The sequence below is a fragment of the Arvicanthis niloticus genome, chromosome 11 (assembly GCF_011762505.2).
Source record: "Arvicanthis niloticus isolate mArvNil1 chromosome 11, mArvNil1.pat.X, whole genome shotgun sequence".
In the NCBI taxonomy this organism is placed as follows: Eukaryota; Metazoa; Chordata; class Mammalia; order Rodentia; family Muridae; genus Arvicanthis; species Arvicanthis niloticus.
Genome location: NC_047668.1, coordinates 11,313,910 through 11,338,718, shown reverse-complemented (window position 1 = coordinate 11,338,718; position 24,809 = coordinate 11,313,910). Strand labels below are relative to the sequence as shown.

Below are 24,809 nucleotides of genomic sequence, written 5' to 3'. Positions count from 1 at the left end.
TCTCTCTGAATCCAGGTATTTGACGAGGTAAGATAAGAGGTGGCTGTGATGGAAGAGTTAGCTTTCCTCAGGAAGAGCTGGTAGGATGGGCTTTGAGAGTTCAGCATATTATTAAATGACAAGTCAACTGGGTTTGTGTATGTTTATCCTTGACAGTTGATGACACACAAAGCTATTTCTGTTTCTACAATGGAATGTCCAAAACCAGAGGCACCAGTAGCCCTTTCTTGTGTGATTACTGCCGCCATATGAGTTAGCCCGACTTACGCTCATTCTAAACTTATTACAGCACCTTTACATGCAACATCAACATGTTCTAAGTCTCTTAGGTAATTTAGTATTGATACATTCTTCTTTCAAACTTCAAGTCTTATATTATATATGCATGCATACTATAGACATTTGTAGCTCTAAGCCTGTATTGTTGACGAGGGAAGATCCAGTTGTTTCAGTGAGGGTTTTTTTTTTTTTTTTTTTTTTTCTACATTGCTTGCTTTGTTCTCCTGGCAGATTCACACTTTCAGCCACCTGCCCAGCAGCTCTTTGGATTTGGGAATGAAAGACACACACACACACACACACACACACACACACACACACACACACACACAAGCTTATTTTTAAAGTGCTTTTGCTAAGTCAGTGACTAGGCAAAACTTCTAATCCTCCACCTGCTTCCCTAGGCCCAATTGAGGAAGTGGCCAGTGGCTACTAGCCCAGAATCTCATATGGCCCATTGCCTTATCTCCTGCTGCTCCTGTGCCCCATACTTCTTCCTGAGTCCTGGCAATTCTCTCTGTTCCTCTGTGCATCCTAGCCCAAGCAACTCTGTGTCTGTGCCCAGCCATTGGCTGTTGGCATCTTTATTGATCATTCAAAAACCAGCTGGGGACAAGGACCTTTAGCGTTTGTACATGCAGATTACCTACTGACTTAAAGCATTCAAACCAATCTCCAACACCTCACCTTTTCTGTCCAAATAAACATTTTTATTTTGACAAGATGTAAATTCAAAAGGGGAAGCCACAAGCATCTTGGCAGTTTTATTTAGGCTGGTGATTTGGCCCCAGTCTAAGAAATGAATATTTGGTTGTAAATTTGGAGTGGAGAAGAAATTTAGAAATGTGTTATAAAAATTATTTTGTTTTCTGGGTATCAGTGTTTTGCCTGCATGTATGTCTATGAACCACATGCATATCTTGTGCCAATAGATGCCAGAAGAGGTTTTTGGATCCACTGGAACTAGAGACTGTCAAGAGCTGCCATTGTGGGTTTTAAGAATTGAACTCAGGTCCTCTGGAAGAACAGCTATTACTCTTTATCAACTGAGCCATTTCTGTAGCCCCAAATAAAGTTTTTAAAATGTGTTTTGTTATTTTTATAAAGCAAACATACTTTTATCATATAGTGAATCTGAACCATTCCTCAACTGTGTTCAGAGCCAGATTTTTCTTTTATTTTGAATTGTCTTCTTCATGATAGCTTCCAAGTTCCGAGAGTAAATGCCAGTGCATTGACTTAAGCAGAGGTAAGCAAAAAGAGGGTGGTCCTTGTTGCTTCACCATTAACTTTAAAAACAAATCTATTGTTTTTGTTACATTGTAGACTGATATATGGTGTTCCTGTTATGAGTGAGAAGCAGAAATATACTGGTGTTACTCCAGTGCCAGCAAAAAAATTCCCTGAATCAGAACAGACAAATCAGTGGGAAGCCAGCAAAGCAAGTCTGCAGCTCTCAGGAGAAGAAGTGAGCAGTACTTTTAACTACTTCATTTATTTATTTATTTATTTATTTATTTATTTATTTATTTATTTATTTACATTGGTGTGAGGGTATCAGATGCCCTGGAACTGGAGTTACAGACAGCTGTGAGCTGTCATGTGGGTGCTGAGAATTGAACCTGGGTGCTAGAGAAAGAAAAGCCAGTGGTCTTAACCACTGACATATCTCTTCAGCCCCCGAACCTTGCTTTTACTGTTTTAGGTGTTTTCTCCACCTAAGGTGCTCTTAAACATATTGGTTAAGGCTCTCTTGACATCCTTGAACATTATTGAGGACTTCGATATTTGGTAATGTGAACTATGTCTTTGAACACTTACACTTTTAAAATGTAAATCAGAAAATGGTAAGTAATAAAACCACAGGTGTTAAATGTGACCCTGTAAAATCATATTTACCTTGTTTCGTGTATGTCATCATCTTGCTGTGTGGCCCAGGTTATGTTGGCATCTATGTGGAGATCCTTCTTTGTTAGTCTCCTGAGTGCTGGGATTCCAGCTCACACCACCATGATTCCTGGGAATATGGTCTCTAAACTCAAATAGAGTGAGAGAACTAGGATTTTCTTTTTAATTTAACTCATTTGACAAACCTCTTTACATATTGAATTCTTAGACATGATGTATCAATATTTTGGCTATTTGCTTTGGTTAAAATATATTAGAAAAATTCTGGCCTTAAACAGATATATAGCTGGAAAAGAATATTTTGGTAATAATTCCAATGTAATTGTGGGTATTCTTTGATAGCATACCAACATTTGATAAGTGATAGTCTCCTGAGAGTTGGTTTTAAGACTCTCACTTTTCCCTGTGCTTCTTGCTAAGATTCTGAAAACTTTGGATATCACAAGCTCAATACAACTCTAAAAGTGGAGAGAAGGAAGCACAATAACTAGAAATGTCAGGACACAAAAACTGACATGATACTTCATAAGTGCCTGGGGTTTCTTTTTACTGCATATGTTTTGAACTTGACCCATAAAACTTGGAAATCTGGAAACACCAATACACACACACACATACACACACACACACACACACACACACACTACAGCAGTATATACGCTAACACATGCAAACATGCCCCAGTGAAAACATGCTATTTTATTATATTAGCTACAAAACAAACCATTTTTATTTAGAAAGTAATTACTGACACTGCAGAAACACAGTATGCTTCCACTCCCCGCCTTTACCAGGAAAGGTCTAGTGACCTTTCCAGATCGGTCCTTGCCAGACTGTCTCAAAACACGCCAGCATCCTTGTCAGATTGTTGCTAAGGCAGGCTGAGTATGGAGCTGTATTGTGACTTGGATATAAAATGTTTGCTGAAGGCTTATGTTTTGAAGACTTGATTTCCAATGCAAAGTTGAGGTATAGGGCTTTGGGGAAGTGACTGTGTTGTGAGTGCTCTGATCTAACCCACTGACATAGGGCTCTACCTAAATGCATAGATGGGAAATGGTAGATGCTGTGGAAGAAAATGCACTGGGTAGGAAGGAGCCGGGAAATAGGATGCGTCTTTGAAGGGCACTGCTCATCTCTGGCTTCTCCCTTTTCTCTGCCTCTCGGCTTCCTGGCTTCCATGAAGCAGTACCTTTGCTGTGCCACCTGTTTCTGACCACAGTGGTGGAGCAGTAAGGTGTGGGTTAATTCTCCGAGACCAAGAGCCAAAAAGATAATTTTTCAGTCTTATTAGTTTCAAAACTGAAAAGTTGCTTTTTCCATCCACTTTGCCATGGTGAAAAAAAGTAACGAAAGCATGCCAAGGCTTTTATCTCAATGGAGTAGCAAGTAGATTTTCAGTTTACGTCATCAGCTGAAACCACATGGGAATTTCATCCCCATCCCATGAGCTACGCCTGTAGTGGAGTGTCAGCTAGCCAGAAGGTTTAAGATACGACCCTGATGACATAATACCCAGATTTAAAAATACCCATATTTTAAAAAAATTAGGAGAAATTTCAGACTAAACAGAAAAGGGTGTGGGCTGGAGAGATGACTTAGTGGATGCTTAAGACCGGAGTTCAGTCCCCAGCACCCGTGCTGGGAAGTTCACAGCTACCTTCTGTCTTATGTCTTCTGGCCTCTATAGGTACCTGCGCTCATGTGCGTAGACCCCTCTCCATATGCACATAACTAAAAATAAGAAAATGTTTCAAAATAAAGAAAAATAGCTATAGAAAAGCATTTAATAGATGTTATCAACGAGATAACATGCTAAACGTTTTTGGGAAAAAAATCATAAAATGATTCATTAAAAAACTGTGAGCACTTTTGCAATAAAGAATAAAAGACTCAGAAAGGAATTAGAAAGTCTAAGTATAGAAATAGAAGATACTGAGGAGAAACATTAGTTTCAGCCTGAAAAATTACTGTAAATGAAATAAAATCTAAAATGGATGGCTTGATTCAGAGATGAGTGAAGTTTAAGACAGAACACAAAACTGACCCAGTCTAAACACTAAAGGGAAAACACACTGAAATATTAATAGGAATTAATGAAATATTTCATATTTATGCTGTGATAACCCAGAAGGAGAATAAAAAGAGGGAGGGATTGTAAGGAGTAATGGTAGAGGACTTAGCAGTTTGACAAAATCCTGTGTATCTATAAATTCAGTAATCTGTGGAAACTCTAAACATAAAGTACAAAGAAATCGATAGCAAACCACATGTTAGCTAAACTAGAAACCAAAGTCTAGGAAAGTCCTGAAAGCAACAAGAGAGGAACAGTATTTCATTCTTGGAGAAACAACGTGTAGAATGGGACTTCTTATGAAAACCAGTGAGAAGGAAAATGACTCAAACTCAGCCCTTCAATCCTGAGACAAACACTCAAGAATGAAGTGGGATCAAGACCTTCTCAGATGAAAGGAAACCAAGAGAATGCGTTGCCACCTGAGTTAGCCATAAATACAAGAGGAGAACGACAGAAATCTCAGAGTATCTAGAAGTCGAGAGCACAGGAGAAAAGCAGGCACTGCCTCGGAGTCTCCCTGTCTCCGTGCTTCCACAGTGTGTTTTCCAGTCAAATCTGGTCCCATTATAAGTGTATATAAATGTATGTAAAAAGAAACACTTAAAACAGGTATGTCATAAATGGGGAATGACATATTACTTGGACAAGTAGGATAAAGACATCGGTAGACATAAATTGATTGTTGTATTATACCTGGGCCAATAAATTAAATCCATACAAAGAGATATGCCTAAAACAACAGAAAGTAGGAGTAGAATTCAAAATATGTTCAAATAACACAAATGAAAAACAGAAAAAAGAGAAACAGAGGAAACTAGAGAATACAAAAAAGAAAGCAACAACACCATAAACAAAATGGCCCTTAGTTAAGTGCAGATGCTCTGAAGCCACTCAGTGACGGCGAATGCCAGAAAGACCTAAAGTGTCCATCAGACAACTCTGCTTAAGTACTCAGTGGTTAAAGAGAACATTTCCGGGGACTGAAAGTCTACCAAACTGATGAAATGCAACGTAGTAGAAATTGTGGGGGCCAACCGGAAGACTGCAAACAAGAAAATTTTGTAGGATTAAATATTACAATAGAAAAGAGAAAATTCCAAATCAGTAACTTGAACTCCCACCTCAAGAATCAAGAAATGGAGGTACAAAACTGCCCGGCGTGGCCAGAGAGGAGTCAAAGGAGCAGAATTTGGTAAAATCAAACAAGGGGAGCAGAGCATCCGGTTCTTCGAATGCATCACTAAGTTAATCTCTAGGGAAGGCGAGGAAAGAAAGTCACAAATTAGGGGTACTAGAGAGGAAAGTATCTGCAGACCCTGGAAGAGAGCAGAAGACAATGGCATGGCAGTGATGTCGTAAGCGACTCTCTGTACATAGCTTGGAGATCTCTTTCACAGAGAACTACAACTTACCCAACATGAAAAACAGAAGATTTGAATAGCCCCATAACTAGTAAGGAAACAGAAAGATTAAGAAACACCCTCCTTCTCCTGCATATTTCCAAGCCCATTTATTGGACAGAGTTCTATCAAGTACGTAAGGAAGAATTAACACTACTGCTGTAAAATCTCTTCCACAAAAGAGAAGACGACACAACACTTTAAAATTTTGTTTGGAAGGATAGAGAATTGAAAAGTACATATAAGGAATTACATGACCTCGGCTAAGAGGACTATTTTAGAGATTTAAAGATATGTGTGTGTTAATTTTGTGTCTAGACACTTTACTGAAAGTGTTTATCAGCTGTAGAGTTCCCTGGTGGAATTTTTAGTCATTTATGTATACTATGTTTTTATTGTTTTAACTGAATGGGGTGACATACACCTTAATTAATTAATTAATTAATTCCTTTACTCTCTATCTTGATCTCTGACCCCCACCCCTGGGTATTCCCCTACCCTGGCACATTAAGTCTCTGGAGGGCTAGGTTTATCCTCTCCCACTGAGGCCAAACAAGTCAGCCCAGTTAGGGGGACAGGATCCACACATAGGGAACAGCTTTAGTGAGAGACCCTGCTCCAGTTTTTGGAGGACCTGCATGAAGACTGAGCTGCACATCTGCTACATATGTGTGGGGGTCCTAGGTCCAGCCCATGTGTGCTTTTTGGTTGGTGGTTCAGTCTCTGAGAGCCCGCAAGCTCCAGGCTTGCCTCTGTTGATCTTCCAGTGGAGTTCCTATCCCTTTCAGAGCCCTCAGTGCTTCTCTCAGTTCTCCCATGAGGTTCCCCCAGGTCTATCCAGTATTTGGCTGTGGGCCTTTGTAGGTGGAGCCTCTCAGAGGACAGTTATGCTAGGCTCTGGTCTGCAAACATAATAGAGTAGCATTAATAGTGTCAGGGATTGGTGCTTGCCCTTGACATGGGTCTAAAGGTGGGCCAGATAATGGGTGGCTAGTCTCTCAGTCTCTCTTCCATCTTTGTCCCTGCAATTCGTGTAGACAGAGCACATTTTGGGTCAAAAGTTTTGTGAGTGAGTTGGTGTCCTTGTCCCTACACTGGGGGCCATGCCTGGCTACAGGAGGTGGCCACTTCAGGTTCCATATGCTCACTGCTAGGAGTCTTAGTTGAAGTCACCTCATAGACTCCTGGGAGCCTCTTCCATCCCAGGACTTTGCCACGTCCTAGAGATGCCCCTCACCCTTCCTTCCCCATCATTTATTCCCCTGACCCTCTCTCCTGTCTCTCCTCATACTTAATCATGAACCCCTCCCCATTCTTTTTCCCAACCAGTTCCCTCCCTCCATCTGCCTCCTATTACTATTTTATTCCCCTTCTAAGTGAGATCCAAGCATCCTCACTTGGACCATCCTTCATGTTTAGCTTCTTTGAATCTGTGGAATGTAGAATGGGTATCCTGTATTTTATGGCTAATATCTACTTATAAGTGAGTTTATACTATACATGTCCTTTTGGAACTAGGTTTCCTCACTCAGGTTGCTGTTATCTTATCCCATTCATTTGCCTGCAAAATTCACCCTTTAAAAAAAAAAATGATTGTTGGTGCCCTTACATTTGTGGCATATATGTTCTGAATTGAGAAGTCATCTTGGTGGATTTTTCTTTTGATGAGCATGAAATGTGCTTTTCAATCTCTTTTGATTATTTTTGGTCAAAAGTTTATTTTATTAGATGTTAGAATGGCTACTCCAGCTTGGGTTCATTTGCTTGGACAGTTCTTTATACCGAGGTAGTGTCCATCTTTGTTGCTTAGTTGTATTTCTTGTATGTAGTTGATTGATGGATCCTGTTTAATTATTTAGTCTTTTAGCCCGTGTTGTTTTATTGGTGAATTGAGTTTATTGAAATTGAGAGATATTAATGACCAATGATTGTTATTTTCTATTATTTCAATGTTGTGTGTGTATGCTTGTCTGTGTGTGTGTGTGTGGTGTGTGTGTGTTTCTCTTGATTTTGCTGTAAAATTTATTAATTTCTCATGTTTTCTTGGGTGTATTTACCTTTCTTATATTGCAGTTTTCCTTCTAGTATCCTCTGTAAGATTTGATTAGTTGAAAGATATTGTTTAAATTTGATTTTGTTGTGGAATTTTGTGGTTTCATCATCAATGGTAATTCAAAGTTTTGTTGGTTGACATCTGTGTTCTCTTATGGTGAGGCCCTTCTGGCTTTTAGAGTCTCTGTTGAGAAGTCAGGTGCAATTCTAATAGGTCTGCATTTATATGTTACTTGGCCTTTCTCCCTTGCAACTTTTAATATTTTTCTTCATTCTGTACATTTATTGTTTTGATTATTATGTAGTGGGAATATTTTCTTTTCTGGTCCAGTCTATTTGATGTTCTGTAGGCTTCTTGTATGTTTATAGCCATCTCTTTCTTTATGTTAGGAAAGTTTTTTTCTATAATTTTGTTGAAGATGTTTTCTGGGCCTCAAACTTGGGAGTCTTCTCCTTCTTCTAATTCTATTATTCTTAGGTTTGGTCTTTTCATCATGTCCCAAACTTCCTGAATGTTTTGTGCTAGAAGTTTTTTTTAGATTCGGGATTTTCTTTAACCAAAGTATTAATTTTTCCTATTTTATCTCCTATGCCTGAGATTCTCTCTTTCATCTCCTGTATTCTGTTGGTGATGCTTGCATCTGTAGTTCCTGTTCTTTTTTCTTGGTTTTTCATCTCCAGGGTTGCCTTTGTTTGTATTTCCTTTATTGCTTTTATTTCTGTTTTCAGGTCTTGAACAGTTTTATTCATTTCTTTTTCCTGTCTGATTATATTTTCCTATATTTCTTTATATTTATTCATTTCTTCTTTAATGGCCTCTATCTGTTTGATTGTATTTCCCTGTATTTCTTTAAGGTATTTACTTATTTACTCTTTAAAGGCCTCTAGTTCTTCATAAGATTTGGTTTAAGGTCGTTGTCCTGCTCTTCAGCTCTGTTAAGATACCGAGGGCTTTCTATAGTAGCAGATCTGGGTTCTGATGGTGCCACATTGCTCTGGCTTTTGTTGATTGCATTCTTCCACTGGTCTTTAGCCATCTGCTTGTCTCTAGTGTTGGCTGGCCTGGTAGTCTCTGGTGGCAGCATGTCTCTGGGGTTATAGGTAGAACTGGTAGTTCCTAATGGCAGTAGGCCTCTGGTTGTCCCAGGTGGCAACGGGGCTCCTGGGAAGCAGGTAGAGCTGGTTGTCCTGGTTATCCTGGATGGCAGCAGGCCTCCAGTCAGGCTGGCTGAGCTGGTTGATCAGGGTGACAGGCCTCAAGGGAGGCAGGCTGAGCTGTGGCCCAGGGAGTGGAGTACAAATCTGGGATTGCAGTTAGAGGTGTGGGTCTGATGATGGAGCACAGAGGCAATGGGACAAATCTCAAAGCTGCTGGGTTTGCAGGGTCAGGGAGCAGCAGGGGCTGGGGTATGGGTAGCTCACCTGGTTGTCCCAAGTGGGAGCAGGACTCCTGGGAGGTAGGCTGAGCTGTGGCTCTGGTAGTGGAGTGCCTTGTGTATACTATCTTATCATCTGCAAATAATGACACTTCAACCTCTTTCTTTCTAATTTGTATCTATTTGATCTCCTGTAGCTAGACCTTCAAGTACTGAATAGACACAGAGAGAGTGGACAGCCTTGTCTTGTTCCTCATTCTAGTGGAATTGCTTTGAGTTTCTCTCCATTTAATTTGATGTGGGTATAGACTTGTTGTAAGCTACCCTTATTATGTTTAGATATGTCCCTCGTATCCTTAAACTCCCCAGGTCTTTTATCATGAAGGCCTGTTGGATTTTGTCAAAGGCATTTTTCTACATTCAATGAGATGATCCTGTGGAACAACCCCATTTTTATATTGCCAAAATCTTTTCCGATGGAGATGTGACAATTGTCATAGAGAGTGCCACAGCTTTCTAAAGTTCTAGTGATTGGCCAGAAGCCCCTTTCTGTTGGCTGACGTTCTGGCACCGACAGGTTCACATCTTTTTCTTTTCTTTTCTTTTTTTTTTTTTTTGAAAACACTGGCCATATAACCAATTTCTCACTAACCATAGTTAGCTTTTTATTCGTTTTAGGTAAAGACTGGCTACTCTAGTTCACAACTCAAATAGCTGTACCTATGCTTCTCCTCATAAACCACCTTTGTGCCTCCCTTGAGGTCTTCTCACCTCATCACAGTGAACACGAAGAAGATGTGTACCTATGTGTACCGAGTGGTTGAGATTTAGAAAACATGACCATGTTTTGTGTTTCTTAAAGTTGACTTGTCTGGGTTCATGGTGGCACCATCCCAGGTCCATGGTGACATCATCCCTTTTGCTATTTATGTTTGTTCCACCGTCAGTGCAAATGTCAACATAGTAAAAAAGCAAAATGACCTTTTCCTGTATATCAGAATATATTTTGTTTCTTTCCTCCCACATAACATTTTTATTGATTCTGTGGGAGTTTCACATCATGCACCCAAATCACAATTTCTTCCTCGTCCTTCCAGGTCCACCCCCTTGTGACACCCCAAAAAGGTAAAAATAAATAAATAAATAAATAAATAAATAAAAATAAGAAAAATGAACTCTCCACTTCATGTTATCGATATACTTTCTGGAGCATGGTTACACTCTCAGTGGCCCACTCCTTAAATAGACCCGAGTCTTTCCCCTCCCACACCTCTGCTAGAAGCCATCAGTTGTGGAGACCTAACCTCAATATCCCCATCACACACACTTTTTAAGAGTTCTCTTCAGTAGCTTCCTGTCCAGGCTGTTACTTTGGAGGGTGGGCTATTGGGGTGGCAGGGTTTGTTATGGAAGCCTTCCCTGACCCTCCTTTCAACTGTGCATCTGCAGTCATAGATAGTACACTTCTTCTTGCAGCAGAAGTAGTTTCCTTGCTCTTCAGAATCAGTGGTAACATGGATCGTGGGCCTCTACATGGTTTCTGGTAACAGCACAGACCATGAACACGGCCCTCCACTGCAGGAGAACCATAGAGCCAGACAAAGCTCTTGGAGGCTGTCCTGACTACAGGCATCACCATGGCCTCAAGTGGCAGTTCAGGCCACTCACATCAATGTGTAGCTCCTCTATCCCTGGCCCCCATAAAGCCTGTGGTTTCAGGCTGCAATACAGGCCATGGCAGTCTGCATGACCCTCTGGGGCAAATTGTGCCACCAACATCATCCCAGCCCCTGGCTGGGCACATCCAGGAGAGCCTGACTAGCTCACCCAGCTGCTAGCTCTACTTCTGAGGGCACAGTCTGGCTGCTGGCTCTTCCCAGAATAGATTTTGAAAACTGGTATTTTACCTTAAGTTTCATTTATATGGGGTTTTAATACCCTGAAACAAATTCACACCTGTCTCCCCCAATGAACAGAATGTTCTGACTTTAGGTCATCAGCGTGAATATGAGTTATTAATATTAGGCTCTAATACTAATTTGTATAAGTTTATAGCCATATATGTGTACCTATTTATATTTCCATAACCATACCGGTTCTGTTAGACAGTAAGTGGAAGTCTAGTGTTTTTTAATTAGTGGTTCAGTTCCTATGTGTTCTCTCCCTTCCTCTCAAATTCTAGTGCTGCTAGCCAAGCTAGTTAAACTCCTAGATCCCTAGAATATTTAGAGCACTGCAGAGTACTTTCCCATGATTATCATTGCTTTACTGGTTTAATTTGAGAAAACTCTCCTGGAGGGACAGCCTTAACCTTTCCTTAAAAGCAGAGTACTGTTGATCAGCTTCCTTCTTAGAGGTTTGCATCTTGCTCACATCCAGAATGATAACCTTCTAGGTGTCCAAGCTGCACCAACTCTATCTACTCCATAGGAGGAAAAGACTGTACTGTATCATGACATATCATTTGCATGCCTGGGTTTCTCTTAATTTCTAGATATTCTTTGGCAAAAATCACTGCCTTCTTCGGGATGAGTTTATCCATTTTTAGCAAGCACTTCTGGGCTATAGGCCTGTGCATCTTACTTGCAGTATGACTAGAAAGACCGAAGACAATTGAGGCCAGACACTTAAATTGGAAAAATTAACCTGGCACTTGTAAAGTCTGCCTTTCTTTACTTAAGAATTCTTTGGGTAGATAGGAAATATTCATCAAATATATGGGGTGGTAGAGGCATGTATTTGACTAGAAATACAAATATTCTTTTTTCAACATGTAAAAGATTTATTTATTTGTTTGTATATTTTGTTTATTTACATTTCAGATGTCATCCCTTTTCCCCATTTCCCCCTCTTAGAACCACCTGACCCATGCCTTCCTCCTCCTTTTTGCTTTTATACCATTTAAATTACATGCAAGTATTCAGGTCAGTTCTAGGTTGAGGAACTAGCAATGCCATAGATGCAAATAATCAAGCAACAAGCAAAACAATAAACACAAATAGTCAAAGAACAAGAAGGCAATAAACAGAATTCCATGAACACTCCCATGATCACTGTTTCTAAGGGCTTATCAGGATGACCAAAATATCTGAGCCAACTTCTCAGTCCTAGCCCAAAGTCATTTTCATGTCTGAAGCCTACTTCCTTGTTCTAGCCTAAAATTTAGATTCCTGCCTGAAATTACTTCTTTGTTCTGGCCTAATATTTAGATTCCTTCCTGAAATTAATTCTTAATACAAATATTCTTAAACAATATCATTGTGACTTTTTCTTTGCCTGACATTGGACCTTCATATGTTCATCTATAATTCAGAAAACTTTACTGTCAAGAGTTTGTAGCTAATGTGACAATTGACGCTTTACAGTCCTTTCTGCCCATTTGTCTTTGACATGTACAGATAGTCCACTTAAATGGTTTCATAAATCAACAAATGTAAAGAAAATAAAATTTCCATTAATATTGAGCTTTCAGAGAGCTATTATTTCAAAATAATGCCAAAATTTCTCAACATCTCTTTATGAATGCCTAAATAATTTCTCCCATACAAGCTCTTTTGAAACTACTTTTATTTATTGTTTTATTATATCTTTACAAACACAGTATGGGGATTTTTTCATGCTTTGTACCCTACTGCCTCTGTCAGTAATACAGTAGTAATTGAACAGGTTTCTCCAGAAGACATGTCTAAGTCCCAGCCCTTGGTACTGCGCACATGCTCTTAGTTTACAAACAAGGACTTTGCAGACATAATTAAAAGTTTAGGGTACGATTATTCTGACTGTAGGGTAGGGCTTAAATCCAGCAGTATTGATATGTTTTGAAAAGCAGAGTGCCTCTAGTCACCAAATGTAGCCTCCAGTTCTAAGAATGGGTTATATATAATCAGGTTGTTGGCCAGAGGACCCCCATGGAACCCCAAACAACCTAGGGTATTGCCAAATATCCTATTGCTATTGGTTGTTTTCCTCCAACTGACAGCAAAGCCCCAACTTTTTTTTTTTTAATTTTTAAATTTTTATTTATTTATTTATTTATTTTATTTTTTATTGGATGTTTTATTTACATTTCTGATACTATCCCCTTTCCCCATTTCCCCTCCTTAGAAAACCCCTATCCCATACCCCCTTCTCCTTTTTGCTTTTATACAATTTTTTTTTAATGTTAACCAAAAGGCTTTATAAGTTTGGTAATGCTCAATATCAATCAGAAGTGTAACCTGATACCCAACCTAGATATATCAACTATCTTTGACTGGCTGAGACATATGAACATCCACTTCCATGTCCCCCGCCCATTTTTCTCTTTCTCATTACCTAGATCCTCCTCTCCTTCTCCTTACTCCTCTCCTTACGCCTTCCACCTTAGCTCCTCCTACATATCACACTTCCTGTTAAAACTTTTCTCTCAAGATACAGTTAGAGCATAAGTATACCAATTTATGTCAGTAAGGTGCAAGAGAGACCTAATACCCAGCCCATCATTTTGTTGACTAAGCAGAACCACTGTCATCTCTCTTAAATAAAAGACTTAGTTCTGAACCTGGAAGCCCCAACCTTTAAGACAACAGCTATACTACCTTTCCAACAGAAAGAAGTTACACTGTTGCCTTGCTAGCACCTTCTTTACTCATGGCTAGTGTTGCTGGTATTAGAAGGTACTCAGTACACTATCAGAAACAAAGGTAAACACCAACCCAGCTGCAAACCCTTTGATCCACAATGGTGAACTGTCTCTAAAACATGCTAGTACAAAAGAGGCACAAAGTTGTGGGAGTAACCAACCGATATCTGGTTGAATTTCACTCCATGAGATAGATGGAGCCCATCCCTGATACTGCTCACTAGTCAAGAACATGAGACACGATAGGCCACAGAAATAGGGGAAAACCAAGTGCTACTCTCCTGCTGAGGGACCGGATGAATAAAATGACTCCTAATGCTATAACTATACTCAGTTAGAAGCCACAGCTGGACAGTGTGCATAGAGCGCCGAGAGACCTTGGAACAGTTGGTCCTGAGTCACCATCACATCCTTCCCCTCAGGGCTCAGGGATCCTGAAGAAGAGTAGGAAAAAAATGTAAGAGCCAGAAGAGATGGAGGACACCAAGGAAAAAAACAAGCCTTCTAAACACAGGAGGACTTGACACACAAGGAGCTCACAGAGACTGTGGTAACATGCATAGGGTGTACACAGGTTTAAGCCAGATGGGCTCCCAGTCTGAGAGGGGAAGTGGATACAAGTCCCCATGTGTAACTCAGAAGCTGACTAACTCCAATTGGTACCCTCTTGGGAAGGAAGAATTAGTTTGCTTCCACAGAGTCTCACTGGGTGCACACATCACTCTTAGGGCAGTCCCCATGCCCAGTAGTAGGTGGCCAACTCAAAACAAGTTCAGTGGTGTTTTTGAAGTATCATTGTCTCATAGTCTTTTATCTGGGCATTTTCTTTTACCTTTCAGATCTTTTGCTCTTGATACATTTTTCAGTTTTGTGTTTTGTGGGATTTCTGTGTGGGTAAATATGAGCGTCTCTGTGTCTGTGTTTTTGTGTGTGTTTTTTTTTCTGTCTCTGTCTCTCTCTTCAGTTTGCTTTCTTTGTTTTATTCTATTTTGGTTTGCTTGCTTGTTTTTTTTTAAATTGTATCTTAGTTTATTTTATTACTATTTTTTAGATGACCATGTTTTCTAATGAGAGCAAGAAAGGATATGGATTTGGGTGGGTGCAAAATGGGGGAGGATCTAGAGAGAGTTGAGGGAGGGGAAGCATAATCAGAATTTATTATATGAAAATGTATTTTCAATAAAAGAAAGATGAAAAAAATAAAGAAAAGTGCAATGCTATGTAAATTCAGAGTTCCCAGGGACAATGGTCATGTGCTGTTGAGGGGTGAGGTGGAGAAATGGTAGAGAAATGCAAACTTTGCTAATTTGCCTCTAACTGCTAGTGGGAGTCCAGGAGGAACTCTTCCCTTGAGTCTCTAGAGGAAGCATGTGCCTCTATTCTGGAGCTTGGAAAGAACTCTTTTCTCTTTATTTAGACTAGCAGGAGATGTTCAGTATGGCAGCCCCCAGGGACCTCTGTGTCAGGTGGGAAGTTTCTCACTAAGCTTCACGCTCTCTTTGGAGTTCCCTGGCTTTGCACATCACTCACTAATTGTACTTTTGTGTCTTGGGATTCTGTTTGGACGCACACATTTTTCATCCAAACCATGACAGTTTTTCAAGATCTCCTCATTTCAATGATTGAAAACTTTAGGGATTAATGTTCAAGTATTTTTGTAAACCACATCCCAGTTGAGAGTTGGCTGGTGCTGTGGTTTGATTGGTTTATGAAACTTCAGGAGGAAGAGTTCTGAAAGAGAAAGTCTTCTCACCGCATCTCTTGCCAGTCATAAGCTGTCAACAGGACTTTCCAGCATTCTCTTGACCTTTGTCATCCAGTGAGACAGTGCTGAAATTTCCTCCTTATAAACGTTTTTGTCATCTGTGTTATCCTTTTTAAAGGAAATCAATATGTATGATCATATTTAAAAAGTAGGGATCCCCACCCCCAAAAGCCCCTTATCCCATTCCCCCTCCTCATTTTTGCTTTTATACCATTTTAATTACATGCAAGTATTAAGGTCAGTTCTAGGTTAAGAAACTAACAATACAGTAGATGCAAATAGTCAAGGTACAAGCAAGTTAATAAACACAAATAGTCAAAGAACAAGCAAGGCAGTAAATAAAGTCCCATGATCACTGTTCCTAAGGGCTTATCAGGATGACCAAAGTATCTGAGCCAACTTCCCTGTCTTAGCCCAAAGTCATTTTTATGCCTGAAGCCTACTTCTTTGTTCTAGCCTAAGATTTAGATTCCTGCCTGAAATTACCTCTTTGTTAGTTCTTCTCTGTAGGGAAAATTGCTTCATTCATTCATTCATTCATTCACTCACTCCTTCATCTGTTGAAATAAGAATTACTGATAGACAATATATTACACTTTATAATCCAGTGCAACTTTATTATTCCTACTACCATTGCTAAAATGGTTTACTTCTATTTTTTGTCTTTAAAGGCACTGTAATTTTCTATAGTACAAAATGTTCCAGAATCATATATTTTCTGGTTTGTTGTGTGATGCATCCTGGTTCCATTTATGTGATTGGAAACTCAGCAAGATCTGTACAGTATGTATGCGTGCGCAACGGAGGCACTGTTTCTTCTAGGCCTTGCCAACCAACAAAGCAAGAACATACTGTAAGACTCTGGCCAGCCTTAGCTTACCGGGGACCCCCTGACTGAACCACATGGAGCCAGGAATAGATGCAACAAGCAAGAGAAATTTATTGTTCCAACGCATTAGGGTCATCCTACACAGGAGGTGAAGTGGCGACCCTGCACAGCTCATTCAGTGAGCTTTTTATACAGTTTTCAGGGCAGCAGCCATTAGGTACCATGTGATTGGCAGAACAGTGTGACTTTTTAAATTGATTGGTCTTTAGGGAATGAGGTGGCAATGACTTCCTTTGTTTGTAGGTGGCCAGTGGTCTGTCTTGTGGAATGTGTCTCCACCAGCAGGTCAGTTCCCTCCCCTGTGGTCTGAGGAATGTTAATTAGCCTCGCCCTTCTGGAAGGGCGAGTATTCCATGACCTTTCCAAAGTTCCTGAGCTGACCTTGTCAATACTTGTCTCCAGTGGGGCATTAGCACACATGAACTCACAAGACCCATGTAAGTTTAAGGTAGACAAAATCCCAGTGTGGAAGTAGGGAGGTGAGCAGCACCAGCCTTGGAGCCTTGAGGAGTTGATAGCAGCTGGGAGAAAAAAGCTGGTTTTCTTTAACATTGTGACCTCTGGCTGGCTAGCTACTCCCATGAGTGGCATATCCCACTCCCAAGAGTGGTAGGGCAATACAAACTGAACTTGATGTGGACAAAAAGAAGAGGAAGAGGAAGAGGAAGAGGAGGAGGAGGAGGAGGAGGAGGAAGAAGGAGAGGAAGAGGAAGAGGAAGAGGAAGAAGAAGAAGAGGAGGAGGAGGAGGAGGAGGAGGAGGAGGAGGAGGAGGAGGAGGAGGAGACAACCCAGTGTTTACTTAGGTAGATAGGGCAGTAAGGGTAAAAAAGGCTACTCTTTTTACAGGGGTAGTGGGAGTGGATATGACCACAATATGCTTATGGAATTCATAAAGATTAATAAAAATAATATTTATAAATCATGTGTGTCTGTGTGTACTAACTCATGTAAATATGTGTACCTGTAAGTGTTGCTATATGTAAGCATCCATGTCTATACTAGACTAAACGTGAGTTCATAATCCACTGTGATAAGGAACATCCTAGCTACCCCTCCATTACCTTTAAACTCTCACTCTGACAGTGGCAAACTGACTCCTACCATCCGCCACTCTTGTATTCAGTAGTCCAGTACGTATGGATGGAAGTGTCAGACTCGCTAGTGCGGAGTCCTGTGGGTGCGTCAGCAGCTGAAGCCCAGTGCCACACGGACTGTTCTGTTTCTTTTCCTTTAGCTTCCCAGTCACTGAGCTCAGCATCCCCCTAGAGTACAAGATTGTTCCGCATATTGACAACACAGTTAGAATGTGTTGTTATGTTTTGCATTCCGCCCCGGACTCCTCTTTACTCCCAGAATGAGTTCTAAAGCTCTGCATTGTGCTAAACGTCAGTTTTTGTTATTCAAAGTCATTCAAACGCTACCACAGTTCTGGCAGCACCCCTGATAGGCTTACTTTTCTAAAACACATCTCTTTTTAGTTTATGACTTAATAACTTAATAACTCGACATATGATCCTAAGTAATCTCTTTCTCTCTGTGTATGTTCTAGTACATTTATATAAATAGCATTTTGCATGAATTTTTCTGAAATAATTTCAGTACTGTTTGTCAGTCCAATCTATGGGGTGTAATTTTTGTATCTGAATAGCTTTATAATAATGTTTTCTTATCTGTTTCTCTCCTAAGGACACTTACACTGGACTTTATTTTCTAATTTAGTATGCTCTGTGAATGACCTATACATATTTCCCCATGCACATATGTAAGAACTTGGTCAGCACATGTAGCAAGAAGTGACATTTCTGAAAGAGATGGCATGTGTACCTCCTGTTTCACTGGTCAATTTTCCTCCAGTGTGGCTCTCCACTTCCTCATGTCACCAAGTCACCACTGCTGGCTTTACTTGATGTCCTTTAAGCTGACAGCTTGCAAAGTCATCTTCCCTTGACATTCAGACGCTGTGTAACAAATCAAGCCACATTCTCAACAATTAGAAACAATTTGACAGGAACTTGGGTTTTTGGTTTTAGAGGATATTTGTTACAGTGTGTCATAGTTTTGTTTTGTTTTGTTTTGTTTTTTATAACATTTTCAAAGGTGTCTGCATATCCTGGAACTTCAAAGATGTTTTGGAATCTTACTGCACCCAAATTTGCTATTCCAGAATCAATCATGAGAGAAACATTATATCCAAAATATGAGGTAATAAATGTATTTTCTGTATTTTATTTTTTGCTATAATTTAATAATAAACTTGTATAATTGCTTCTGATATAAAATTGGCTAGACAATTGTTATATAATTTGTCAAGCAATTATTGTTACAGTCGGGATTGGTTGGATGATACCATAGAGATATTTATATATGTAAATAGTTGTTACACATACATATGACTGTATATATTTTATAAAATTATGGTAAATATATATGTATGTATTTATCCTGCAATTTAACTTCTTTAAATTATATACTTACTGTAGCTTGACATGAATAACCTGTTTTCTTTTTGGAAGCGTATTTTATTTGAGGATTAAGTTATAAAGTCATTCAGATTATGGAGAGGATCTCAGGTATTTTCATTTACTTTTTTGGTACATGAAGACAATGATCATTAATTATCAAATTTAAGATAATAATTAAGAATCCTTATTAAATTTGCTGGCAGTGATAATAGTATTGTTGATATGTGCCTCACAGTTAAGACTTTATAGTTCTTTTACACTTTGTTGGAAAAGCAAACTTTATTTCAAACCAGCCTAGAAGAGTGACCAGACTGGTAGAAGCCAGCACATGGCCACATGGCCAGTTGGCACAGGCTCGAGTGGGAGTCGCTCCAGGTCCTCCTCATCACCAAGCACCTGCTGCAATGTCCCCTCAGGTTGAAACTAAAATGCTGCCTTGCCAGGTGTCGACAATGTCTCTGTTTTTCAAACGTACTCATTTTGCAGAAGAAAATAGTTGATTCCTTTTTGAAGCTCTGTAGAATTCTGACCTAAATCCATCTGTCCCTGGAATTTTGTTACTTGGGCCATTTTAAATCATGGCTTCATCTCAAAATAACATTTGTTGGGTATGCCAGGGCCATTGCACACATGAAGTTACAGAATCTGTGACTACATGCTTAAGACTTAAGTGAGATCTAATCAGCCAAAATCCCAGCGTGGAAAACGGAAGGGCCATGAAGCCCCGCCCACGCTTCCACCTGAAGAGCTATAGGAAACTGATGGAGTGAGAGTCAGGTTCTCTAGGGATATTTTTCCAAAAAGGCTACCTGTGTTCCAGGTGGATCTTCATCCAGGTTCAAACAGGCAGCACTAAATGAAATCAGTGGATTTTTAAAAACAAAACACAACAAAATAATGGTGGCTGTGGTGGGGATGTGTGTGTGTGTGTGTGTGTGTGTGTAGCAAGTGGGTAAGAAGTAATGGAGCAAGGGATCGAGGGTATATTTGATTGAAACACATTTGTATGCATGTATGGAGTGTGCATTGGGCAGTAGCTCCGCTCACCCCAAAGCAGGAAGAAAGGGATTAATATGCGAGCCAATCAAAGGCGGCCTGCTGCCAAATGGAATGTACCCCGGCTTTCTGAAAAACGATTATCACGTTTAAATGTCAGATAGGACACAGCGCAGGTGTCAGTGGCCAGCACGACATGCTCTACTGACTTGCTCTAACAACTTTTTTTCCTATAGGGTTTGGCATGTGTGCCCAGCCACCTGCTGGACAAAATGGCAGTCATGACCAAGATGGCTGTCATCACACTGAGTGGCTGCCTGAGTGAATTGTTTCCTGCACTGATTTTGTTACCAGTTATTTTCGTTTACATATTTCAAAAGAAAATACTAGAGTTGATACAGATAGGAGGAATCTTCTTGGGATTTTGAAAGAATTCATTGTTTCTTCAGAAATGAATGATTTGGGAAAGTTTCCAATAATTTAAATGTCTTCTTTACTAATTTTTGAGTTATTTATACCTAGTAGCTTTTAAGTCAGCTGTTAACTCATTACAGAAGCCACGTGTTTTATGAGGTACATGTTATATGTAGAGTTGACCATGTTTTTTCTGTCAGTTTTAAGCTCTGTTTGTAATGTTACAATTTCCTTCCCATTTCTACAATTTTTATATCTATAATAGGATTTTTAGAAAGCAATTTAATTTCTTGTTTCTTTGTTCTCAGTTGTAAACTTTACCCTTTATCAAACTACTATATTTGCACAAGTGAAGACCAACCACCACTGGTACATTTTTAGTAAGATTTATGATACTCAGTGTGCAAACTATTTATCGTGGCCTGCCAGCAGGAAAAGAAAGAAGTTCAGTGTATCTGCTTTGATTAAAAATATTTTGGATTAATTATTACATCATTGTGACATTGTGAAAATTTACTTCTTTATTTTGATTTTTTTACTTTACCACTTATTACACAATGCTTATATTTTATTTAATCATTTTAGTATCTTCTACTGAAATTTAATTATTTTCTTTTTGTTTTAAAGTAATAGAAATATAACTTATGGCTTTTGTATAAAGCTTTGAGTTTATTGCACCAATTCTTACTTAGTATATTCATTTATTTTTAAAATAGTTTTTTTTTGATGGGGGGATAGTTTTTATTTTCTTTTGCACATACTATTTAGGTGGGAAGAGGTTTTAAAAGCTCAACAAATTATTGATACTGTTTTCTGTAAAGTTTATTCTTAATCCTTAATAACATACAGTATGTTCTTTAGACTATATGTTTTTTTGAAATTGGTTGCTATTTATATTGTGGTTTATTTAATATTCCAGTACTTGTTGACTAAGCCAGTGGCATTGTTTGTAAGTTCCTTGTTAGCACTGAGCCAGACTAAGCTGAACATAGGTTGTGGAATCAGAGTCTGGGATTTGGATCTAATGAGGCATCATACTGTGTAGATAAACTGAAGTACCAAGTTAGCATTATACTTAGTTATTACGTTGTGATATGACTTCTTTTCTATGTGGTTCAGTTTCTCTTTTTTTTTCATTTGACCTAACGAAGGCTGATTAATTAGAGGTTTTCAGTGTTTGCATGTGTTGGTTCATGCTTTTCTTGTGTTGCTAACAATTTTTATTTCATGTGGTATGAAAACTCTATATTTATTAAAAACTTGCAATTTGTGAATTTTATCTCCTGTTAGTTTTAAAGGACTCAATTTGACCCAGTTAATATTTAAATTCTACTATAATATGTAGAATTTGCATGTTGTTTTGTGTGTCCAGGCATATTTTCATCTTATTCTTTTGTTATTTTTCTTTGTTTCTGCTCAGTTCATAATCGCTTGGCAGCACACATTTAAGGAGAGCATCGCAGTCTTGGGAGGTGTGTGGTGGGAAAGGTTCTTCACTTCATAGTAGCCAGGAAGCAGAGTGGGAAGAGAAAACTGGGCAGGCACAGCCTTTCTAGAGCCACACCTCCCATCCCTTCCCAATGCTGGCCACTTGACCCTATTAGACAGTATCTCACAGTGCTCCCAAGCCTCCCAAGAGAGTACCAGCAGCTGGAGACAAGTGTTGAGTCTAGGAGGGGAACATCTCATATTCAAACAGCAACAGCAGTTCTTACTCTATCTGCACCCTAACTCCAGTTTTAACAGCATCACTGGAGAGAATCAGGAGGGTTTTCCAACAGGGCATCACATAAACGGTACTATAATTGCTCTGCGAGGTGCCTTAGTTTGGGAAATATTTTGTCTGTTTCTGAGGCTTCAGTGTATGAGCCGTGCTATGTTTTTGTTGTTGTTTGTTTCTTGTTTGTTTTTTTCACAGTAAACAATCACTGGTTGCTAACAGGTCCTTCTATTTTGACATAAACTACAGTGTGAAAGTTTTTGCCTTTGTTAAAAGGGTTTTCCATTAAATATATAATACCTGGCATTCCAATATATTTTGAATATCTTATGTAAGCATGGGGCAAAACATTCTCAAAAGTTCTTTTCTATATCAGGAAGTTAGTCTGTGAAGAATAGTAATGTCCAAGTGTCTTTCTGCTATGGCTAGTAATCATTTTGCTACAGGTATTTTGTAAAAATACACTGACCTGACTAGTTTTATGTCAAGTTGACATAAGCTAAAGTATAATCTGAGAGAAAGGGATTTCAGTTGTTAAAATGCCCCCAGAAGATGCAGACACACTTGTACAGCATTTTCTTAATTAGTGCTTGATGAGGGAGGGCCCAGTCTATTGTGGGTGGTGCCATCCTTGGGCTGGAGGTCCTGGGTTCTATAAGAAAGCAGGCTGAGCAAGCCATGGGGAGCAAGCCAGTAAGCAGCACCCTCCATGGCCTCTGCAACAGTTCCTGCCTTCAGGCTCCTGCCCTGTGTGAGTTCCTGCCTTAAATAGTGAAATATCAGTGTGAGTGAAGTCAACCCTTTCTTTCCTCCCCAAGCTGAGCTTTGTTAGGATGTTTCATGATGGCAATAGAACCCCTAAGATGTACAGCACAAAAGGATGTTCAAAATCCAGTGGGTCGGATTCCTGAATCCTTGGTTTTCTTCCACTTTTAATGACAATAGCATTAATACTTGTAAAAACTTATTTTTAAATTTCAGTATTTTTCAACCATAAAGTTAGAACCTCATCAGATAAATAAAGAACAGCATGGATCAGCTAATTATAAAACTGTCAGCTTGTCAAATTTGCCTCCTAGTTGTTTTTGAATACCAGAATTCCTGACTATAAGATTAAGAAGTAACACATTTAGCGAGTATAATTTGTATAGCTCTTTGGTCTTATAAGAACACATATATATTGGAACTTTATTGGGTGATAAACTCCAAAGCTTAAGTTATTTAAGAAAAATTCCACTCCTGTTTACATTTAGAGTACTTGCTTGTACTTGAAAATGAAGACACTCAATTAATAGTTTGGCCTGATTATGTGTTTTGCTAATAATTCTAGTGTTGATGTGAAAGACATAGTGTACTAATCTATGAGAATGTAGCGTCACTGATAACTCCTAAGATCTCACATTGTAGAAGTCACATGCGTGTTCCCATTTGATTAAAGGCATGAGTTGTAGTGTGGATTTTGTATTAATATGAAGTCTCTAGTTAGACTTTCATGCATCACTGGAAGTAATTTCTTTTGCAGCAGGTCTTTTATTTATTTTGCTAACAATATTGTTCAATGAAACAGTGACTATAAAATATTTCATGAAATTAATTCATATGTAATGTAATCCCTTTTTTAAATTAACACAGAGTGTTCAGACAAGCAGACTCTTAACTGAGAAATTATCTGAAACCAAGGAGAGTGAGACTATTTTAGATACCTACACCAAAAGAAGTTTTAAGGTACTTACGGCGTTTACTCTGAATTTAAGTTGATTGCTATATCTTCCTTTGGCTCGGAAATTGTTTCTAGCTATTATAGAAATCATTTTTATAGTGCATGCACATGACAATTTTTGCTCAAAGGGGAAGCTGTTTGCAGCCTGAGGAAGTGGTGATGGGGTGCCCCCGTGATTTCAGGGTTCGGCCAGAGCACTCACGGCTACTCCGTAAGACATAAACAGGACTGAAAGAGATATGCAGTTTATATTGTGAATATAGTTATTAATTATATTAGTGTCTTATTAATGTCCTGAAATTTAAGTTTAGAGTAAGAAAGCACTGTCACGATAGAGTAGAAAGCGAGTATATTTGATGTTCCCAGATGAATAAAACACAGTATCTATAAACTACTATGACAGTTTTCTTTTTATTAGGGCCTTCAGCTTGGTGTTCCACCTTGACACCTTGGGCTGCTGAACACCATATAGCACTGAGATTCAGTGCCCTGAGCCAGGTCACACCCCATTTCTGGTTAGCTATCTAAGCTGACTGTATTTCTGCCCCTGTCCCCCATATTTCCAGGAAGCACATGTGGCCTACTGTCGTGACCCCCAGTCAGTGTTTTGCTATCTCTCTGCCGCCATTTATTGGCTACTTGTCCTGATGTGAACTGGATCTTTCCATTTCTCACTGGCCTGGGGTGTCTTTACCTATACCACAGCTATATCTCCAGCACCTAGAACAGGAGTTGTCCTTTAAAAATAACCAGATCACCCAATTATCCTCTGGGTCGGGAAGCCATTTTCATTTCTAGGTTGTGGCAATGACACCTCTCCTCCCTTCCTGTCATCCTGTCTCATCTTTAGCAGCTGCTGCTTTACCCCCATTCTGCTGTAGCTGGAGGACATAGATATGATTACATCACTGATATCTGAGCTAAGAGTAGCTCCGCCTCCCGCATAAGTGTGTGTGGCCTATGTGCTTCTACATCCGTCAGCATTCACGTGTGACCAACACGCTGCTTCCACTACAGTCCTTGTGAACTGAAAAGGCTGGCGCATTTCTCTATGTTTGTTGAGGCCTGGGATGTTCGTAGTATCTTTACAATCCATGGGAATACCTTTGCCCTTCTCTGGCAGCTGTGC

General features: G+C 39.4%; 1 protein-coding gene across 2 annotated transcripts in view; it reads left to right on the top strand.

Moving 5' to 3' along the window:
• The window catches only part of Ttc6 (tetratricopeptide repeat domain 6), a 204,124-nt gene that overhangs the window by 95,211 nt on the left and 84,104 nt on the right, over positions 1-24,809 (top strand). For both annotated transcript variants that reach the window (XM_076941850.1, XM_034514438.2), the window contains exons 7-9: positions 1,606-1,747; positions 18,466-18,570; positions 23,593-23,685. In XM_076941850.1, the coding sequence (XP_076797965.1) occupies positions 1,606-1,747; positions 18,466-18,570; positions 23,593-23,685 (340 nt within the window). The remainder of the gene's footprint in view (positions 1-1,605; positions 1,748-18,465; positions 18,571-23,592; positions 23,686-24,809) is intronic.